Source organism: Drosophila suzukii, chromosome 2R (assembly GCF_043229965.1).
Source record: "Drosophila suzukii chromosome 2R, CBGP_Dsuzu_IsoJpt1.0, whole genome shotgun sequence".
NCBI lineage: Eukaryota > Metazoa > Arthropoda > Insecta > Diptera > Drosophilidae > Drosophila > Drosophila suzukii.
In genome coordinates this window covers 1975174-1994297 of record NC_092081.1, presented here as the reverse complement: position 1 = coordinate 1994297, position 19124 = coordinate 1975174, and the positions used below count along the sequence as shown (strand labels likewise).

Below are 19124 nucleotides of genomic sequence, written 5' to 3'. Positions count from 1 at the left end.
AGCATGAAAATTGTGGGCGTCACAGGTTTTTGCGGTTTGTGGGCGTTAAAGTGGGCGTGGCAAACTTTTTTTGGGTCAATCGATAGGTATTGATGAGAACATTACATTTCAGTTAAAATTTTCTATCTAGCATCAGAACTGTAGGAGCCACAGTTTTGGGCGGTTTGTGGGCGTTAGAGTGGGCGTGGCAGTCTACTGAAACAAACTTGCGATGCGTAAGAAGCTCAGGAATCTGCACGCCAAATCTCAATAGCCTAGCTCTCATAGTTTCCGAGATCTCAGCGTTCATCCGGACAGACGGACAGACAGACGGACATGGCTAGATCGACTCGGCTGGTGATCCTGATCATGAATATATATACTTTATGGGGTCGGAAACGCTTCCTTCTGCCTGTTACATACTTTCCGACGAATCTAGTATACCCTTTTACTCTACGAGTAACGGGTATAATGACGTAACTAACATACCATTTCTTATAACTGCAAGGGTATATAAACTTGCTCGCCGAAGTAAAAAAAAACGATTGCAAATCTACTGCTGTATACATGTAGCAGTTGCCTTCGCACACTCTCCCTGACGGCCTATTGATATCCGCTGTCACCCAATCTTCCCCCGTCTGCTGAAGACGTAAGTGACTTACAGGACGAAGACTAGTCCACGCTTGTCAGACGTATATTATTTTAAAAGGCAGATACAGCAACGAGATCTTATGTATTGTGTATTGTAAGTCGCTCAAACCCAGAACAAAGTGTGTCGTTGTTCGTGTCGCTCAATAAAAATCACTGACAAACAACAATGTGACTGATATTTAATAGGTCTGAAGCCAAGTCGACGACTAAGCCGCACAAATCGCCGTGGGGCGAGTGGGCAAAGAGATGTTGGACTGCTGACTGCTGCATTACAGCATGTTGATAATGTTATAACAATAACCATAAAATTGAAATGCCAGACGGGATCTCAAAGAGGGGCAAAGTCGGAATCGACTTTTACCTAACGCAACAAGGTCGCAATTATGCTCTACCATGACCATGTTTAAGGTTCTGTGCCATTTAATTTAAAACTTCTGTTCGCTAAAACTCCAATAGCGGCGTCTGCAACCCCATAAACCGTACTTGAACGAAAGTTGTGTGCTGGATTTTACATAGCAGCTGAGGAGAACGCTCCATTGCTCGCACAAGTCACGCTGCAATGAGTGGAGTCCGAGGGTGAGGAAGTATGCAAATAAAATATTTACTTGAGCACCACGCTCTCATGAATGAAAAGCTAGTTAGAATCCCATCGATGAAAACCAATTTTTTGTATACACTTGGCTTGGTATACTAGATATATCTTATATCGTTTATCATACTTTGGCCCCTAAGAATGTATTGACTTTTATGACGTTATCTATTGTGTATATATCTTTCCATATGCCCAGTGCCCTTTTCTGAAGGTCTCAACACTCCCAAAATAGCGAAGCTACCGATTGAAACACTTTTGCTGGCTACCACGAAGATTCTTCATTTCTTTGTCCATCTATTTTAGCTCTTATTCTCCAACGTTTTTTTTGTATTTTTGTTTTAGCTCGTTCTTTTCTTTGTGTGTCTAATGGCTTTTCTCCATTGCCATTTGTTTTTAGCTCTATTGTTCGCTATTGCTATACTTTTGACTAGAAGTGTAACGTCTCCGCTTCTTTCTCTCCTCCAACCATGTCCCACTCGATCTCTTCTTCTGTAATATCTGTCGGGATTGCAGCTGGCCAGTGTTGGTAAGCGGGGCAGCGGGGCAAAGTAGCGTAAATAAAACATAGCGTTGGCTATAAAAAGCAAACTGTAAACAAATCGCACAACATTGCAAGTTTACACGAGACTCTGTTTGTTTCCATGTGTTCCATACAAATGCATACCCATGTCATTAACGAAGGAGTGCGCAAAAAATGGCGGGTTCCAGTGGGACAGAAATGGTATATACATATGTAGTGTTGGCAAATGGCAGAGCAGGAAACCCTTTCAGGGTAGTACGAAGGAACGGAGTGGGAGTTCGCAGTGTAGTATATTGGCGGTAGAACCTAGTTCAAATTGTTCTGCTTAAAGCCTTTAAAACAGTGTGCATCCAAGTCCTTCCAAGGACTGTAAGCGAAATACGTTACTTTAATTCATTTTCAAATAATATATGTACATTGTACATTAGGGGGGTCCAAAAAATGATACCTTGCTCTCTCCCCTTCACATGGTTGATTAAAGTGTAGAAAAAAATGTATTCAAAAGTTAAAATTTTTTCGTTGAGTTTTAAACCATGTATACCAGCAATAACTTTTTTCAAAAAGATCAATCAAAAATGTATATAAGTCGTTGGAAAACACACGAAAGGTCATGCGACGACCCTTGGTCTAAATGTCGACCTGTGCTTAAAGTAGGTTACAAATCATTTCCAGCTACCTATTGCGCACGGTGCAGCCCCTACCCTCTCCCGGCTCGTTGTCCGTGTCCCTGCCCCTGGTCAAACACAAGAATCTACATGGCCAGGCGGCAACATGCCAACGAACTGAAAAAATCAATTTTTCAACCATATAATCCAAGCACTCACAAGGCGTAAGGGGACTCTCGGGGCTTGGGGGTGGCGAAACGTGCCTAACAACTGACAAGCTCGTGCAAAATAAATTGCAGCCTTGCACTAGAGAAACCCCTGGAACAGAAAAACGTGTGCAACCCCAAACAAACGGCAGAGCAGAGGAAAAAGAGAGAGACAGAGAGCTGCAGACAGTGCAATGGACATGCGCTTTCTGTGGTACAGTTTTTCAACTCCGGTTCTACGTTTACGTAGACTAGGTTGATTTTGGCCTTAGCGACTCGACCGGCTGGCCATCACAAATCATCCTAGCTACGGCCAAAGCCAAGGTGCAGCACCCCGAATCCCCAACCACCTGCAACAATCATCCCCTTTGTGGGTAAACTCTGCACTTGTGGTGGTCAGTTGGGCCTGCTCAATTTGTTTTGACTTAGGGTCGTCGGCTTTCTTTTATGTAATCGCCCGCAACGCCTTTGCATTTAAATTTTAGTGCCATGGGTAATAAACAGTCGAGCGACGAGCGATGATGTACACAGAAAATGTGTCAATAATGTGTTACGGTATTAACGTACACTGGAGTTAAGGATTTCTGATATTTGGGTGATTTGCAAAGTGCTAGTTTAAGACACAACTATTATTTTTCCAACGCTCAGAATCGTTTTAGAATCTATATTCATGACCAGGATCACTAGCCATGTCGATTTAGGCATCTCCGTCCTTCTGTCCGGATAAACGCGGAAAATTGTTTTGTCGGAGAACCACGCCCACTTTAACTATTTATAATATACCCATTATGTACCCATCTACAAATAGTTCAAAACGGACCATTCATTAAAAAGTTATAAGCAAATGAATGCAACGACGTAGCTACCTCTATCTTCCTTAGCTTCGTTCTTGCTTTAAATTATAATACTAATAAGTGACATTCTATGACTATCGCGTTTATCAAGTTGATTCCCATGTTGCATCGTTTACATTCCGCTTCCCACTATAAAGTTAAACGTAACAAAGTCCTTATTGAGGAAATCGATATTATCGATATTACCATTGAAGTATCCCTGCTTGATTTTATTGTCTGGCTGTTTTTTATAAGTGCGGCTCTACTAGACTGCCAATTCGCGGGCCGGTTGGACGGGTCGCCTTGGAACTTATTTGCCTTGCTTCTCTATTCTCTGCACAGAAGGCGCTATTTGCACAGGCTGCCGCTGACTCTTCTTCGCCCTTTTTATGCATTCACGGAAAGCAAGCCGCTTAAAAATATTGCATTCACAGCACACACACACCCAGGCGAGCAAAGTGCATACAAAGAGACATTTTCGCCATAGAGGGGAGCAACAAAAACAGGAGCATCGGAAACAACAGGAGCTGTAACAAAAAGTTTCGTTTCTTTAACTAGAACAAAAAGTGTGTGTGAAAAAGCTATGAAAAGCCAAAATGAACAGACAAAAAAGATGCAAAATGCAGCAGGGAGAACTTACCTACACCACTATGGAAACTCGTGCGACGTGCAATCCGCTCTCGTGCACTCCCGCACACACACACACGCGGCGCAGTGGGTGGTGGGCTGCTCATGACGCCGACTGCGCTGCCCGCAGTGACAGTGGCAATGCCAAAGGCAAACTGCATACTTTCGAGGCCTGCATCAACATTTTACAGTTTTTTCCAGCAAGGGCGTACAGCGCGAGCAAACAAAGAGGCGCAGAGAGAGTGTCAGCGAGAGAGTGAGTGAGATGCCAGAAAGCGCAGGCTGCAGGTGTCCAGTGTTGTTGTGCGGCCTGCAAAAAAGGTAGGCAAGCTAACTTGAACCAGTAGCAGTGTAAATTTCTTTCTTGAATTTCCGAAAAAAATTACAAACTAGAATTTGCTTTGCCCAAATCGGTCTATAGTTTCCCACAAGTTTGGTGGTATTTCGAGGTACATAAAATGCCGAATGGTATTTCTACAAATTATGTTCACTATTCAATACCAACTTCAAATTTTTAACATTTTCTTATTGGAAACCGTAACCCTGCGAAAACCCTTTATCCTTTTCCGCTACGGACAAAGTAAATCATATCATAAAAGTATGGTGGTGCACAGCCGGTCGCCGCCACACAGACAGCGTGTGTCTTTTGGCCACAAGTGGTCTAAGCTGAAGAACAGTGTACTATATTAGACTTTCAAATAAAATCAATATTATTACTGACGTCTTTAGTTAGTTTTCCGAAAGTCAAGGACGTATTCAAAACATTGTTTCTTTAGCGTAAAAGTCCGAATCGCCTGCACTGAACTGGAAGTTGTGGGGCTCTGGCTGCAGTTTCTTTCGTGGCCATCTACAACACATGTATGTATGGATGTACAATGTACATACATATGTATGTATATGGGGCTACAGCTTTCAAATTGCTTCTCCACCGAACTTCCTTTGCCCTTAGTCGGCGGAGTCGCATACATGGACTATATGGGTGTGTAACAGAGACCGAGCGACTAAGCACAATAACACAATGAACTCCAAACGTTGGCAGCTCCAGAGGGGCGGATGGAAGGAAGTTGGATGGACTCGGGGGTGTCTTTTGTTCTGTACTGTTGCCGATCTGGCGTCCACTTTTTCCATCCATTCCCGTTCTGCTTTCGTTTGTTACTCAATGGCGCTTTGCTCTTCTGCGGACATTGCGTGCGATGGAAAATGTCTTTTCATGGATGAAAAATGAAATGTGGTTCCTCTGTGGGTCTGTGTGTGTTTGCTGTTTGTGGGCGAGTTGCATTTCAGCACAGGCTAATAATTACCGATAGTCACAAAGTTGATGTTACTCACGCTCAGTCCTCCAGGGGACGAAGTATTCGTCACGCGGGTGGGTAATTGTGCAGCTTTTCTACACCCAAAAAAATCGTCATCAATATGCCCCTATTTAGTTTTTTACGAAAAAGCTTTTTGTCACAAAAAAGCATTCTGCCGCAAGAAACTAAAATATTGATATGCTTCAGAGTGATAGCGCATTGTTTTTTATGCACTGGACTGGTGGTTAGTAGTTCGAGTCCCGCTTTTTGCAAACTTATTTAGTTTGTTTATTTGAAATCTGAAAAAGTTTCAAATACAACTTTGCTATCACAATTGATAAGGAAATGTTAGATATTATTCTTAAAAGTCTTACAGCGTACTTTGCATCGGCGCGTACTTGAACCATGGACCTTCTGCATCAGAGACAGACACCTTACCCATTGGTCCATCGCACAACGTTTCCTGCGGGTGTTTAGGGTAAACGCCATGATAACCGATACTTGAGCGCAGTTCGAAACTCAAGCAATCAAAAAAAGCTTTTATCGGTATCGAAGTATCAACGCTTGTAGCCAAATGACACGTTTTACTTCATACTTTTGATACTTGTTTAGGCTCAAAATGATCCCAAAAATGTTATCCTACGTATAGTGTTATTTTCACCCACACTTATCAAATTGACACTCAAAGATTTTTTTGTAGGTGCAGTCACCTCACGTCTACCTACCTCTGCTCAATCGGATCAGCAGCGGCGATCCCGTGGGACGAACTCAGCCCCCTTCTTCCGAGACCAGTTTAGACGAGCAGGGTACCAAAGCCGGTTTTTACTTTTGGGCAACCGATTTCCCTGCCAAAGCAACAACCATTTTCTTCATTTTGGCTTTGGCGCACACACACAAACTTGGCTCTCCAGTTCAGTGAAAACGCAGTCAAGTTGGCGTCTCCCCATTTTCCATTCTCAATTTTCCATGAGCCGCTGGAGCAGACAAAGTTTGCATGACGCCGTCGTTTATTTCATTTTCTGCGCTTTCCCGGGCTCCTTCCCTGGCTGGCAGTGAAATTAAAACGAGGCGACTGCAGGAGGGGAGGGAAAGTAGCCGCGAGCCAAGGCAACGGGGCGCATGGGTAATATTTATGGCCATGTGACTTGTGGGCAGGCGGGGAAAACGGTTGCTCGAAACTGTGTTAGGCCGACAATGCACTGCGTTGCACTCGGATGCAGTTGAAGCCAGAGAAGAGGGATGCCGCAGCAGTACGAGGAGGGTGCCTTTGTGGCCAAGTGACGTCTTAGCCGCTTTGGCTTCGATTCCTTCTGTTTCTGGTACGTTACTTAAGAGTCTGAGACGTGCCTTGGGCCAGCCTTCTATTGCCATTGCTGCTGCTATCACTGTCATTCCTGCGGCTGTTTCTGTTCCTTTTGTAACTGCAGCACGTACTTATGCGCTACCAACGCCCACTTCCCCTCCCATCCAGTCTCTTTCCAGCGGCCCTTCCCTGGCACATAGTTAGTGCCTTGGTGGGGAAAACTTGCACTTGATATTCTTTTATCTCTGGGAGTGTTGCAGGCGTGACTATTCGCATAACGTAGCTCCAACGCAATGCACAGTTCTTGATCCCCCTCTTTGAACGTAATCGATGATGGGCCTTGGTGGCTTATGGATGGTGACTAAAAAATCATTTAAAGGGTTTCACCACCGCATAACTTTTTTCTACAAATCTAGAAATTATTCACTCACATTTACTTTTTTTATCTCGAACACCATTTCTAAACTTTTGGCTCCGGTTTGAACTTGCACCATTGTTTTCAAAACTGATGTAATAGCGTCACTTGGGATATTTTTGTACACTCAGCTAAAAACACCGTGCTTAAATCAAGTACAAACAGCCTTGATTCAAGAACGATTCAAGAACGTTCGTGCTGAAAAAGTTCTCACATTAAGGAAATGTCCGATTCAAATACCTAATAATTCCCAACTGTTTTTTCTGAAAGTGCTCGGTATATAGCGCATAAATTACACAGTGTTAATGCCCGTGAACGGCAAGACGTAAGTAAACTTAAAATATTAATATTATTTTTACTCGTTTATTTCAGTTTTCAATACCTCTTCTCTTACTAGAATATATTTAAGACCCAATTTAAGTTTAGAATATACGTATATTGATTTAAGAATTATTCGTCCTTAAATCATGCCTGCAACTTTCTTACTTTATTATTAAATCTTTCTTTTCATTAGTACAAACATGATAAGATTTAAGAAATATTCATACTTTATGGTAGACGGAAAGGTTCAGAAACATATTATTTTCGGTCTTGAAAATTCGTGCTTGAAAGCTGCATTTTGTTCTCGTGTTCCGTAATTTCCATTCTTGACGAAGTTTTGACAACGAAAATACTTGATTCAAGCACGAAATACTTGATTTTTTATTGAGTGTGCCCGTTACTCGTAGAGTATCGTTGAGTATTCGTCGGAAAGTATTTAATAGGTTAAAGGATGCGTTGATCAGGATCACAAGCCAAGTCGATCTAGCCATGTCCATCTAACCGACGTTCTGTCCGTTCGTATGAACTCTGAGATCTCGGTAATTATAAAAGCTACACAGACAGATTTATTCAAGTAATTTGCACTCAGGTTGAGAATTATTGTACTCAAAAATTCAGCAAAAATTCTGATTTTAAGTGCAAAGCACTCACTATCAGTATAAATTTCCTAAAAATACGTACCTAAATTGAGTACATATGTGCACTTTTTTGAACATTTTCCTAAATATATGAGTACAAACTGCACTCATATTAAGAAATTGTTGGATTGCATTTTAGAATCGAGTATCCCCTCTACTCAAGCTGAGAAATGCCAAGCGCTTAAATTAAGAACAAGTTCTTGGTAGTGAGCTTCTAAATTCTCAAATTAAGAACATTTGAGCTTTAACCCGTTCCACCCAGTCCCAGAAAAAGGAAAATATTTTTTCATTTTATTTTATAGTACAGTTATACATATATATACATATTCATTCAATTGTATTTACTTCATGTTTGTCTAATTCGAACTCTTTGGTTTTCGGGGGCTGGGCTACATACACTGAACTACCACAAAGTCAAATGGCTGGCCAAGAGGCCGAGCTGGGCAATTTGGCATCCACCACTTCGCTGGGAGACATTTATCGAACACAGGAGAAGGACTTCGTCGCGCTGTTGTACACCTACATATGTACGTTAGTCGTCCGAGTTCAGGGTGATCGGCCATACATTGCTAGGTCCCCGAAATATGTTTGTAGTTGAACCGAAATATATTGAAAATAAATAATTTATGCAAATTTGAAGGGGTTTCAATATTCCTTTTTAAAAAAGAAGCAAAAAAGAAAAATCAAAACTGGTTAATATTGACAGTACAATTATATCCATCTGATATACGAATTGCAAACTTATATGAAAGAATATCAGTTTGAAAAGAAAAATACCGTACATTTATTATTAATACTATAGTTTTGTCACAAATTTGATATTTGCGCATATCAATCTGGAAAAACACCCTATTACTCGAAATTCAAAACTAATTAAAAAATGTTATTTCCAAGCGTAGAAGGTTATATGTTAAACAAGGAAGAACGATATAGTCGAATACCTCTACTATCAGATACCCGTTACTCAGCTAATGGGACCAAAGGGAAATGGAGATATGCAAGCAGCAAAGCGAGATTAAAATGCGCCACCTACCGGCGGAAGACAGATTTAAGCGTTATGGGCGTTAGGGTGGGTGTGGCGAACTTTTTTTTTTATCAATCGATAGGTATTGACGAGACCAATACATTTCAGTTAAAATTTTTTATCTAGCATGAAAATTGTGGTCGCCACAGGTTTGGGCGGTTTGTGGGCGTTAGAGTGGGCGTGGCACTCGGCTGAAACAAACTTGCGCTGCGTAAGAACCTCAGGAATCTGCACGCCAAATCTCAATAGCCTATCTCTTACAGTTTCCGAGATCTCAGCGTTCATCCGGACAGACAGACGGACATGGCCTGATCGACTCGGCTAGTGATCCTGATCAAGAATATATATACTTTATGGGTCGGAAACGCTTCCTTCTGCCTGTTACATACATTCCGACGAATCTAGTATACCCTTTTACTCTACGAGTAACGGGTATAAAAACACCGAAGCTATAATTTGTTTCATAATATTTTCCCACCAATTTTCCGATCGTTCCTATGGCAGCTATGTGATATAGTCGTCCGATTTTGATAAAATTTAATTCGAAACTCAAAACTAATTAAAAAATGTAATTTCCAAGCCTCGGAGGTTATATGTTAAAAAACACCATAGATATAATTTTTTAACATTTTTTTTCCGACTATTCCTATGGGAGCTATAAGATATAGTTGTCCGATCCATCTGGTTCTGGTACTGAAATTTTTTTTTTCTTATTAAAAAGTGGAATAAATAACATAAAGGCTAAAATTAAATTGTTACCATGTCCACGTGGACATTTATAAGATATAGTTGCCCGATCCGGCTGGTTGCGACTTATATACTACCTGCAAAAGAATTAATACCTTTGGGAAAGTTTCAGCCCGATAGCTTTAAAACTGAGAGACTAGTTTACGTAGAAACAGACGGACGGACGGATATATATATATATATATATATACAGTGGTGCTCATATACTTAAGCCACAAGACTTCAACCAAAAATTTAAACGAAAACAAGGAAGAACGCTATAGTCGAGTACCTCGACTATCAGATACCCGTTACTCAAAGGGAAATGGAGATATGCAAGCAGCAAAGCGAGATTAAAATGCGCCACCTACCGGCGGTAGACAGATTTAAGCGTTATGGGCGTTAGAGTGGACGTGGCAAATTTATTTTTGGATCAATCGATAGGTATTGACGACACCAATACATTTCAGTTAAAATTTTTTATCTAGCATGCAAATTGTGGGCGTCACAGGTTTTCGCGGTTTGTGGGCGTTTAAGTGGGCGTGGCAAACTTTTTTTTAGGTCAATCGATAGGTATTGATGAGAACAATACATTTCAGTTAAAATTTTTTATCTAGCATCAAAACTGTAGGAGTTACAGTTTTGGGCGGTTTGTGGGCGTTAGAGTGGGCGTGGCAGTTTACTGAAACAAACTTGCGCTGCGTAAGAAGCTCAGGAATCTGTACGCCAAATCTCAATAGCCTAGCTCTCATAGTTTCCGAGATCTCAGCGTTCATCCGGACAGACAGACGGACAGACGGACAGACGGACAGACGGACATGGCTAGATCGACTCGGCTAGTGATCCTGATCAAGAATATATATACTTTATGGGGTCGGAAACGCTTCCTTCTGCCTGTTACATACTTTCCGACGAATCTAGTATACCCTTTTACTCTACGAGTAACGGGTATAATTAAGAAAAGTTTTTATTTCACAGCTCCAATTTTTTGTGTCACATTAGTTCTATATATCAGTGTTCTAATAGAAGAATAACCAAGTTATAAAAATATATATTCAACGAAAAACTTAAAAAATCTGAGACCATCTCCAAAATGTCCTGCTCACATACTTAAGCCACCTGGAACATATTGGTTGAAAAAGTTAAAATTTTCCCAATATTCCTTATACTTTTAATAAATTTACTTCAATATTGAGTGGGATGACCTTTCTGCTTAAGAAGAGCGGATCAACGCTTTGGCACTGAGTCCACAAGACGTGCGCACTGTTGATGGGTGATTTTCTTCCACTCTTCTTGCAATATACCCTCTGCAAGGGTATAAAAACACCAAAAATATATATTTTTTTAAATTTTTTTCCGATTATTCCTATGGGAGCTGTAAGGTATAGTTCTCCGATCCGGCTGGTTCCGACTTATATACTACCTGCAAAAGATATAAGGCTTTTGGGAAAGTTTCAGCCCGACAGGTTTAAAACTTAGAGACTAGTTTACGTAGAAACGGACGGACGGACGGACGCCTCTAGTGATGCTGATGAAGAATATATATATATATTATGGGGTCGGAAATGTCCACCTTCACTGCGTTGCAAACTTCTGACTGTAATGATAATACTCTCTGCAAGGGTAATAAAAATACCGGATAGATGACATGTTTTAGTATTTTACTTTCTCTGTGTAGGAGCTCTCTCTAGTTTTCTAAAATATAATAAATTTGTGCCCTATACCGTTGACTTTGAGCGACAACGTTAATTGAATTTTAAATTTCTCGGGAGGCAATGGCTGTGGTGGACATCGCTAAACTTCGCTTGCCAGGTATCGGATAAAGCGACGCAGATAACCAAGCAAACGAGTTATATTCCAATCCGGAGCTTGCAAAACATGCAAATGGCGGAGAACATAGATCTCCGCCAAAGAAAATATATTTATTTGGGTCTAATGTTTAATGGATTGCGGCTGAAAGAATCCATGCTAACTAGATGTGTTTCCCCCTTCTCTTCGTCAATAGGTCGCGATGATCTCTCGCCCTCGAGCAGCCTGAATGGATACTCGGCGAACGAGAGCTGCGATGCGAAGAAAAGCAAGAAAGGTCCTGCGCCGCGGGTTCAGGAGGAACTGTGCCTGGTGTGCGGCGACCGGGCCTCCGGATACCACTACAACGCCCTCACCTGCGAGGGCTGCAAGGGCTTCTTCCGACGCAGCGTGACGAAAAGCGCTGTGTACTGCTGCAAGTTCGGGCGCGCCTGCGAAATGGACATGTACATGAGACGCAAGTGCCAGGAGTGCCGTCTTAAAAAGTGCCTGGCCGTGGGCATGAGGCCGGAGTGCGTCGTTCCGGAGAACCAGTGCGCAATGAAGCGGCGCGAGAAGAAGGCCCAGAAGGAGAAGGACAAGATGACCACATCACCCAGCTCCCAGCACGGCGGCAACAGTGGCAGCGTGGGCTCTGGCAATGCCCACGACTTCGTTAAGAAGGAGATTCTTGACCTGATGACGTGCGAGGCGCCACAGCATGCCACTATTCCAGTAAGGGAATTATTTATTTTATTATACCCGTTACTCGTAGAGTAATCATAAAGTATATATAGTATTGATCAGCATCACTAGCCGAGTCTATCTAGCCATGTCCGTCTGTCCGTATGAGCGCTGAGATCTCGGAAACTATAAGAGCTAGAGTGTTATATGTTATAATTAATAAATAATCATAAAATTCTAGCTCTTATAATTTCCGAGATGTCAGCGTTCATACAGACAGAAGGATATGGCTAGATCGACTCGGCTAGTGATCCTGATCAAGAACATATATACTTTATAGGTTCGGAAACGGCTCCTTCTACTTGTTACATACTTTCCGACGAATTTAGTGTACCCTTTTATTCTACAAAGCTGATAGCAAGACGCCATTTATAAAGATAAATACCTATCGCGCTCTATCAGGTTTTTTCGTCGCACTTACCCTTTTGTTTTTCCGATACAGCTACTACCTGATGAAATATTGGCCAAGTGTCAAGCGCGCAATATACCTTCATTAACGTACAATCAGTTGGCCGTTATATACAAATTAATTTGGTACCAGGATGGCTACGAGCAGCCATCCGAAGAGGATCTCAGACGTATAATGGTGAGTCTCACTGAGATCTTCCATATACATTTGTAAAGACTTGAATGATTTTTTTTACTTTGCAGAGTCAACCCGATGAGAACGAAAGCCAGACAGACGTCAGCTTTCGGCACATCACAGAGATAACCATACTCACAGTGCAGCTAATTGTTGAGTTTGCTAAAGGTCTACCAGCGTTTACAAAGATACCCCAGGAGGACCAGATCACGTTACTGAAGGTGAGTAGGATTGCAAGAACAGTGGTAAAGCGAAGAGACTAAGGCCCAACTCATCTTCTCGTAGGCATGCTCGTCGGAGGTGATGATGCTGCGTATGGCCCGCCGCTACGACCACAGCTCGGACTCCATATTCTTCGCTAATAACAGATCCTATACGCGGGATTCGTACAAAATGGCCGGAATGGCTGACAATATTGAAGACCTGCTGCATTTCTGCCGCCAAATGTTTTCGATGAAGGTGGACAACGTTGAATACGCGCTACTCACTGCCATTGTGATCTTCTCCGACCGGCCGGGCCTTGAGAAGGCCCAACTAGTCGAAGCGATCCAAAGCTACTACATCGACACGCTACGCATTTATATACTCAATCGCCACTGCGGCGACTCCATGAGCCTCGTCTTCTATGCTAAGCTGCTCTCGATCCTCACCGAGCTTCGCACACTGGGCAACCAGAACGCCGAGATGTGCTTTTCGCTTAAGCTTAAAAACCGCAAGCTGCCCAAGTTCCTTGAGGAGATCTGGGACGTGCACGCAATCCCTCCCTCGGTTCAGTCGCACCTCCAGGTTACACAGGAGGAGAACGAGCGACTCGAACGGGCGGAGCGAATGCGCGCCTCGGTTGGTGGCGCCATAACCGCAAGCATCGACTCCGAGTCCGCCTCCACTTCGGCGGCGGCAGCCGCGGCCCACCACCAACCCCAGCCTCCGACCCAGACCCAAAACAATACGCAACCGCAGTTACCATCGCAGCTACAACCTCAACTGCAACCCCAACTGCAAGCCCAGCTCCAGCCCCAGCTCCAGCCCCAGCTGCAACCCCAGCTGCAACCCCAGCTCCAGCCACAGCTCCAACCCCAGCTCCAACCCCAGCTCCAGCCCCAGCTCCTGCCGCAGCTCCAGCCGCAGCCACAGCTTCTTCCGGTTTCCGGGCCCGCCACCGTTCCCGGTTCTAGTTCCGTTTCGGCGGTCAGTACGAGCAGCGACTTTATTGGCGCAAGTAGGTCCATAGGATCCATCACGGCGGCGACCACCTCCTCAAGCAGCATCACAGCTGCTGTTCCTGCGACCTCCACCACACCTGCGGTGGTGATGGGCAACGGAGTTAGAGTAGGTGTCGGAGCGGGCGGCAACGTCAGCATGTATGCAAACGCCCAGACGGCGATGGCCCTGATGGGTGTGGCCCTGCACTCGCACCAGGAGCAGCTCATCGGCGGAGTGTCTGTCAAATCGGAGCACTCGACGACGGCATAGCAGACGCAGTCACAGCGTCACCAACAGACCATCGGAGTCCTGCTGGATTAAGAACCCACACCGATCTAGGGGCAGTTCCATGGGAGTTCCATCCCTGCATGTTCGTTGCGGATAAAGTGAGAAAAGAAGAGAATAATTAATGGACAAGAGTAAAATGCAGTTATTTAGTCTTAAGCCTGCAAATATTAGAGTTTATCTTTTATTCTTACGAATTAACAGGTAACACAACCTATTAACACATACAAAAGCTTACTTGAAAAGCTTCAACAACAATTGGACAAAAGCGTTGAGAAACGGAGAGACATATATTTCAAAGAGAACCGTTACAAATCTTGAAGTTTAGTATCAATTCTTTGGTGGGCGGATGTTCTATTCCTCACGATCAATTCTCGAATTTTGTTATTCAATTTGATGCTCTGAACTGCATACGAAACAGATCAGAAAAAAGAACAGAGAGTAGGGCGAGACAAGAGAGAAGAGAGAAGAGAATAAAGATTGTTTATATTTTAAAAATATGTGAAATAATAAGTACTAACTGTAAACTTAATGAAAGCAACTGTATAATATCTAACTATAACTCTTAATTCTAATGTAAGAGAAGTGAGGAAATCTGTTAAAGGAAAATATTAGTTATGAAAAAAAGAATAACATCCACCATAACTAAATACATTTAAATTAATTGAAAACAAAGAACTCTAAAAAAACATGCAAAACTCGGACTGATTTTATAAATATTTTATTTCATAACGAAAGGCAAACTGCAAAAAAATATTACAAAAAAGTAAAACTAAACAAAAATCATAATTATTATGCCCTCCCTATATTTTTTAAAAATGAGAATTTAAATTCTAAGATTCTAATGATTTTCACCCAAAAACCTTTGCAAGCAAAAACGAAAATCGTTTAATATTGGCATCGTTTTTCGACATTTTTTTAACAAAACTTTTATATTAAACTTTAACAAAAGATAATTAAATTGAAGTGGTTGGAGGAGTCTTACTCACAAACCAAAAGGAATCAAAAGGTATTAAGTCTATATTTAATATTGATTTCAAGTTCAATAAACACTTTTTGGTGTAAAATAGTTTTCAATCATTTTAATAAAAAACACACACACATATAAACAGACATATACACCAAAAGTCTTCATATATATTTATGAAATTTACATTGGTAATTCTTATTTTTATGAGTGAAAAATTCAACAAATTTGGAAAAATCAAAATTTATTTAATGAAAAACACATTAAAAGAACGTGCAAATTTATTTACTTTGGCAATGTTTATGTTAAACAAAATGTAATGCAATTTTTTAAACAAGTTTTTAGGTTTTATTAGTTTTATTTTCCTCTGAGATGTACATTTTAAAAACATTGTTTAGAATTGTTGGCCCTATTTTAACTTAAATCAAATTTATTATAATTTTAAAAGATATTTGTGTTGGAAGATGAAAAAAACTGTATAATATAAATGAAATAAAACGTAAAGGTAAAAGTGAAATTCTTTTATTGTATTAGGACTAAAAAACATCTTATGTAGCTTTCTACTTTAATTGTGCAATTTTTTACTTTTATTACTAATCTTAATTTAAATATAATTTTACACACACACAGCCACACATGTAAACTTTTAAGAATTCTTAATTTAAACAGATGAATTTTTGTAAGGATGAACTAAAAGTAGCATAAACCATGAACGTTTAGGAAAAACTCTTATTGAACAATCGCTTTGCTTTTAAAAAGAGAGAATTAAATGTAGCCTGCAATTTGACAAACAAAAAGCAGTGAGTTATTTATTCATAAAAATCGTAATCGGTCAGAGGGAAAATACAGAGCGATAATCCCCAGCTCATCAAACTCATTAAAAGTTTATTTTTTAAAATCGGCTTAAGTTCAATTCTTTCTAGCTTGTACACTCGAGTACGACCAATTAATATACAAATATACATTAGCTTCATTTATGCATACCTTGTTTTATAGTTTTACACATATTGTAAAGTAAAAGAAGCAAACTACATCGTAATGCGGAATATTTTTTCCTAATTGCCACAAGTGGAAGAAATAACGACAAACAAAATATTTTAAATGTATGAAAATATATGTTGAACACGACAAAAATTAAGACAACAAAAAATATGCAAAAAACAAAATCCAAGCCCTAGTGTTTTTATTTTGCCCAATATTTGTTCGTCATATCCCATGTGTTTTATTTTTGTTGGCTATGGAAAAGATATAAATTATTGGGTGTGAGTGAAAGACTTATGAGCTAAAAATTCAGAATTTGAATAATATTTGCATGCGATGCAAATGGCTGTGAAATTGGCTAAGAACGAAAGGAACAGATTAAAAATGGAATAACAAGTAAGCGGAAAGCAGTTTTGTACCTTTTCAACATTGGTTTTTTAATTTGTTTCTTTTTCATTGGATGAAACAGAATAAAGCTATATAATAGCACTAACATGAAATGTTTAAATAACATTTATTTGCTAAAGACATTTTCAATAATCCGAATGTGTCAGGGAGCGGATGAGTCTTAGCGATTCGATTTACAATTCCCAAGTCGAGTATTCTATTTAGTATAAGGCAAGCATAATAAACACTTTCGATAGACCCTCGCTAAATCTTTAAAAAAATATTACATTATAGCACGCCACAGACCTGTACATATGCATAAAATAATAAATATATATTTATATTTCTCGCTCTGTAAGAATAAAAACAAAGAATGAAAATAACAAAAATACAAATAATGCAACCTGATGAATTACGAAAATACAATATGGTATAAAGTAAAAATTTGTTGACAGATCCATTCATATAAAGGAGATAACCAATAATAACCCACAAAGCAAGAGCTGAAACGTAAAAAAATCGTTATGTAGTTTTTTTAAATTCGATACCATGTTTAATTTTAATGCACTGTTTTCTGTTATGTGTAAACTTGTTTTTCCCTAATACCTAGTCGTAACTATGTAGAAACCATGACCACGACCGTGCAATCAGCCCTATAACCCTAAGAGAAATTGATTGACACTCACATACAATTAAAAGCATTTTGTGTTTAACTTGTAGATATTGATCCTGAATTGAAAAACTACCTCAAGCAAAACAAATGATGATGAAGCAGACGGGCAAAACATGTAGGGTGATCGAAAGGTTTTAAGCATTATAAAATTAAATCTAACTACAAGCGAGACCTTAGCAGCAGAGCATGAGCAGGAAAATAACAAAATATATACCTTTAACCAAGATATTAATTCCGTTATGGAAATTTGTTTCTCACGTACTTTCAGCCCATGACGATATCTTATTGGGGTGAACACAAACGGCCCAGGCCTTGTTAGAGGTAAATGGTTTATCGCAAAACTTTGCCTAGTCATAGGCGTATTCAGAATTATAGCACGCGATGTTGGACCTTTATTTGCTTCATTATCAAAACGTAAGAAAAAACAAAACAAGGCAAAGATCCTTAAGTTTACTTGAGTTGAATAGCTTAGTTTTTCTCACTGCCAAATCGAAATTGAGATCTAATACCCATGCAGATTGACTAAGTTATCAAACCTCATCCATTAATCAAACTTAGAGTAAATTAAAGGGGAGACACCATAAGTCTAATTTCATTTGCAATCAGTAATAATCTAAATTTAAATGGTAAAAAATGAACAAAATATATTCAATTATAACAACCAGGTCAAGGTACGATTTCGATTATATGTATTTAAGTCGGAACATATACTTATATGGATTGACAACGCACACGATTCGAAGACAAAGAACTTAGTGAATAAAAACATTTTTCCGGAAAATACAAATAGGGAAACAATGCAGACACAAACTGAAATGATGGCATTTTAGAGTAACGTGAAATACAAAAAGGTCGATAATCTAATCAGCAGAAAATATTCTTAATGAAGCCCATTACACTCCAGATACGTAAGAAGAAATAAATAAGCAACCGAAAAACTGATAGGGACGGATCGTCCAGAAATAGTTTTCTATTTCACTTGCATTATTATTTATATGCTACACTGCCAGCCAACTTTAACTTCACATTTAAGACTTATCCGTCGGTAAACCAAATATTATTTCGTTTTATTATCATCCATATAGCGAATATTTCCTGAATTGCCGTATACCGCTTTTGAAAACGAGAGAGAAGTAGAGATTGTTAGTATTTAAACCCAATTAACAAAGGCAAGCGCATGCATACCTTCTTTTTACAGTGACTTTTCCTGGGCTTGAAATTGGCTACACCAAGATGGGAAATAAATTGGAGGTGAGGTGTGCATAACACATGGTGCATAAATATGTACATATAAGCTCGGATATGTATCTAAATGCTCTTATTTAAAGGAACAAAACTAATATCTTATTTAAAAATCTTTTTTATTAAAGTTAATATATGTAATTGCTTATATCTAACAACATAACTAGATAAAAACTTTTATACTTTTAAGAGCGAAACTTTATATTAAGTTGGAGGACATAAAGGGGAATAAGAGATTTTCGAGGGTCTGGCGCGTCGCTAAAGCTGCAAATTAAGGCGTAAATAATTCAATTTTTTAAATCTAATTTCGTAATTAACATATTTATTTAGGCCTAGATACACTTACATTTGGCGTAGTTGCATAACTAAGATGTAAATATATACATACACATAAATCTAACAAAAGTCTATATATACTATATATGAAACGTGTAATAAAATAAAAATTATATATTTAAAACATGTTTTTTCAATTTGGTATTTTCAAAGCTAGTACATTGCTTTTGTAGGAGTTGGGCCATTTCTATCTATTGAAAGCT

The 19124-nt window shown here is 39.9% G+C and overlaps 1 protein-coding gene across 4 annotated transcripts in view; it reads left to right on the top strand.

Moving 5' to 3' along the window:
• The window catches only part of EcR (Ecdysone receptor), a 96113-nt gene extending 79640 nt beyond the window's left edge, over positions 1-16473 (top strand). For 3 of the 4 annotated variants that reach the window (XM_070994874.1, XM_017087785.4, XM_036814164.3), the window contains 4 exons: positions 11738-12255; positions 12707-12850; positions 12916-13068; positions 13133-16473. In XM_070994874.1, the coding sequence (XP_070850975.1) occupies positions 11738-12255; positions 12707-12850; positions 12916-13068; positions 13133-14320 (2003 nt within the window). In that variant the 3' untranslated portion in view covers positions 14321-16473. The remainder of the gene's footprint in view (positions 1-11737; positions 12256-12706; positions 12851-12915; positions 13069-13132) is intronic. The other variant, XM_065863504.2, reaches the window with a different exon arrangement.
• Positions 16474-19124: the final 2651 nt, after the last annotated feature.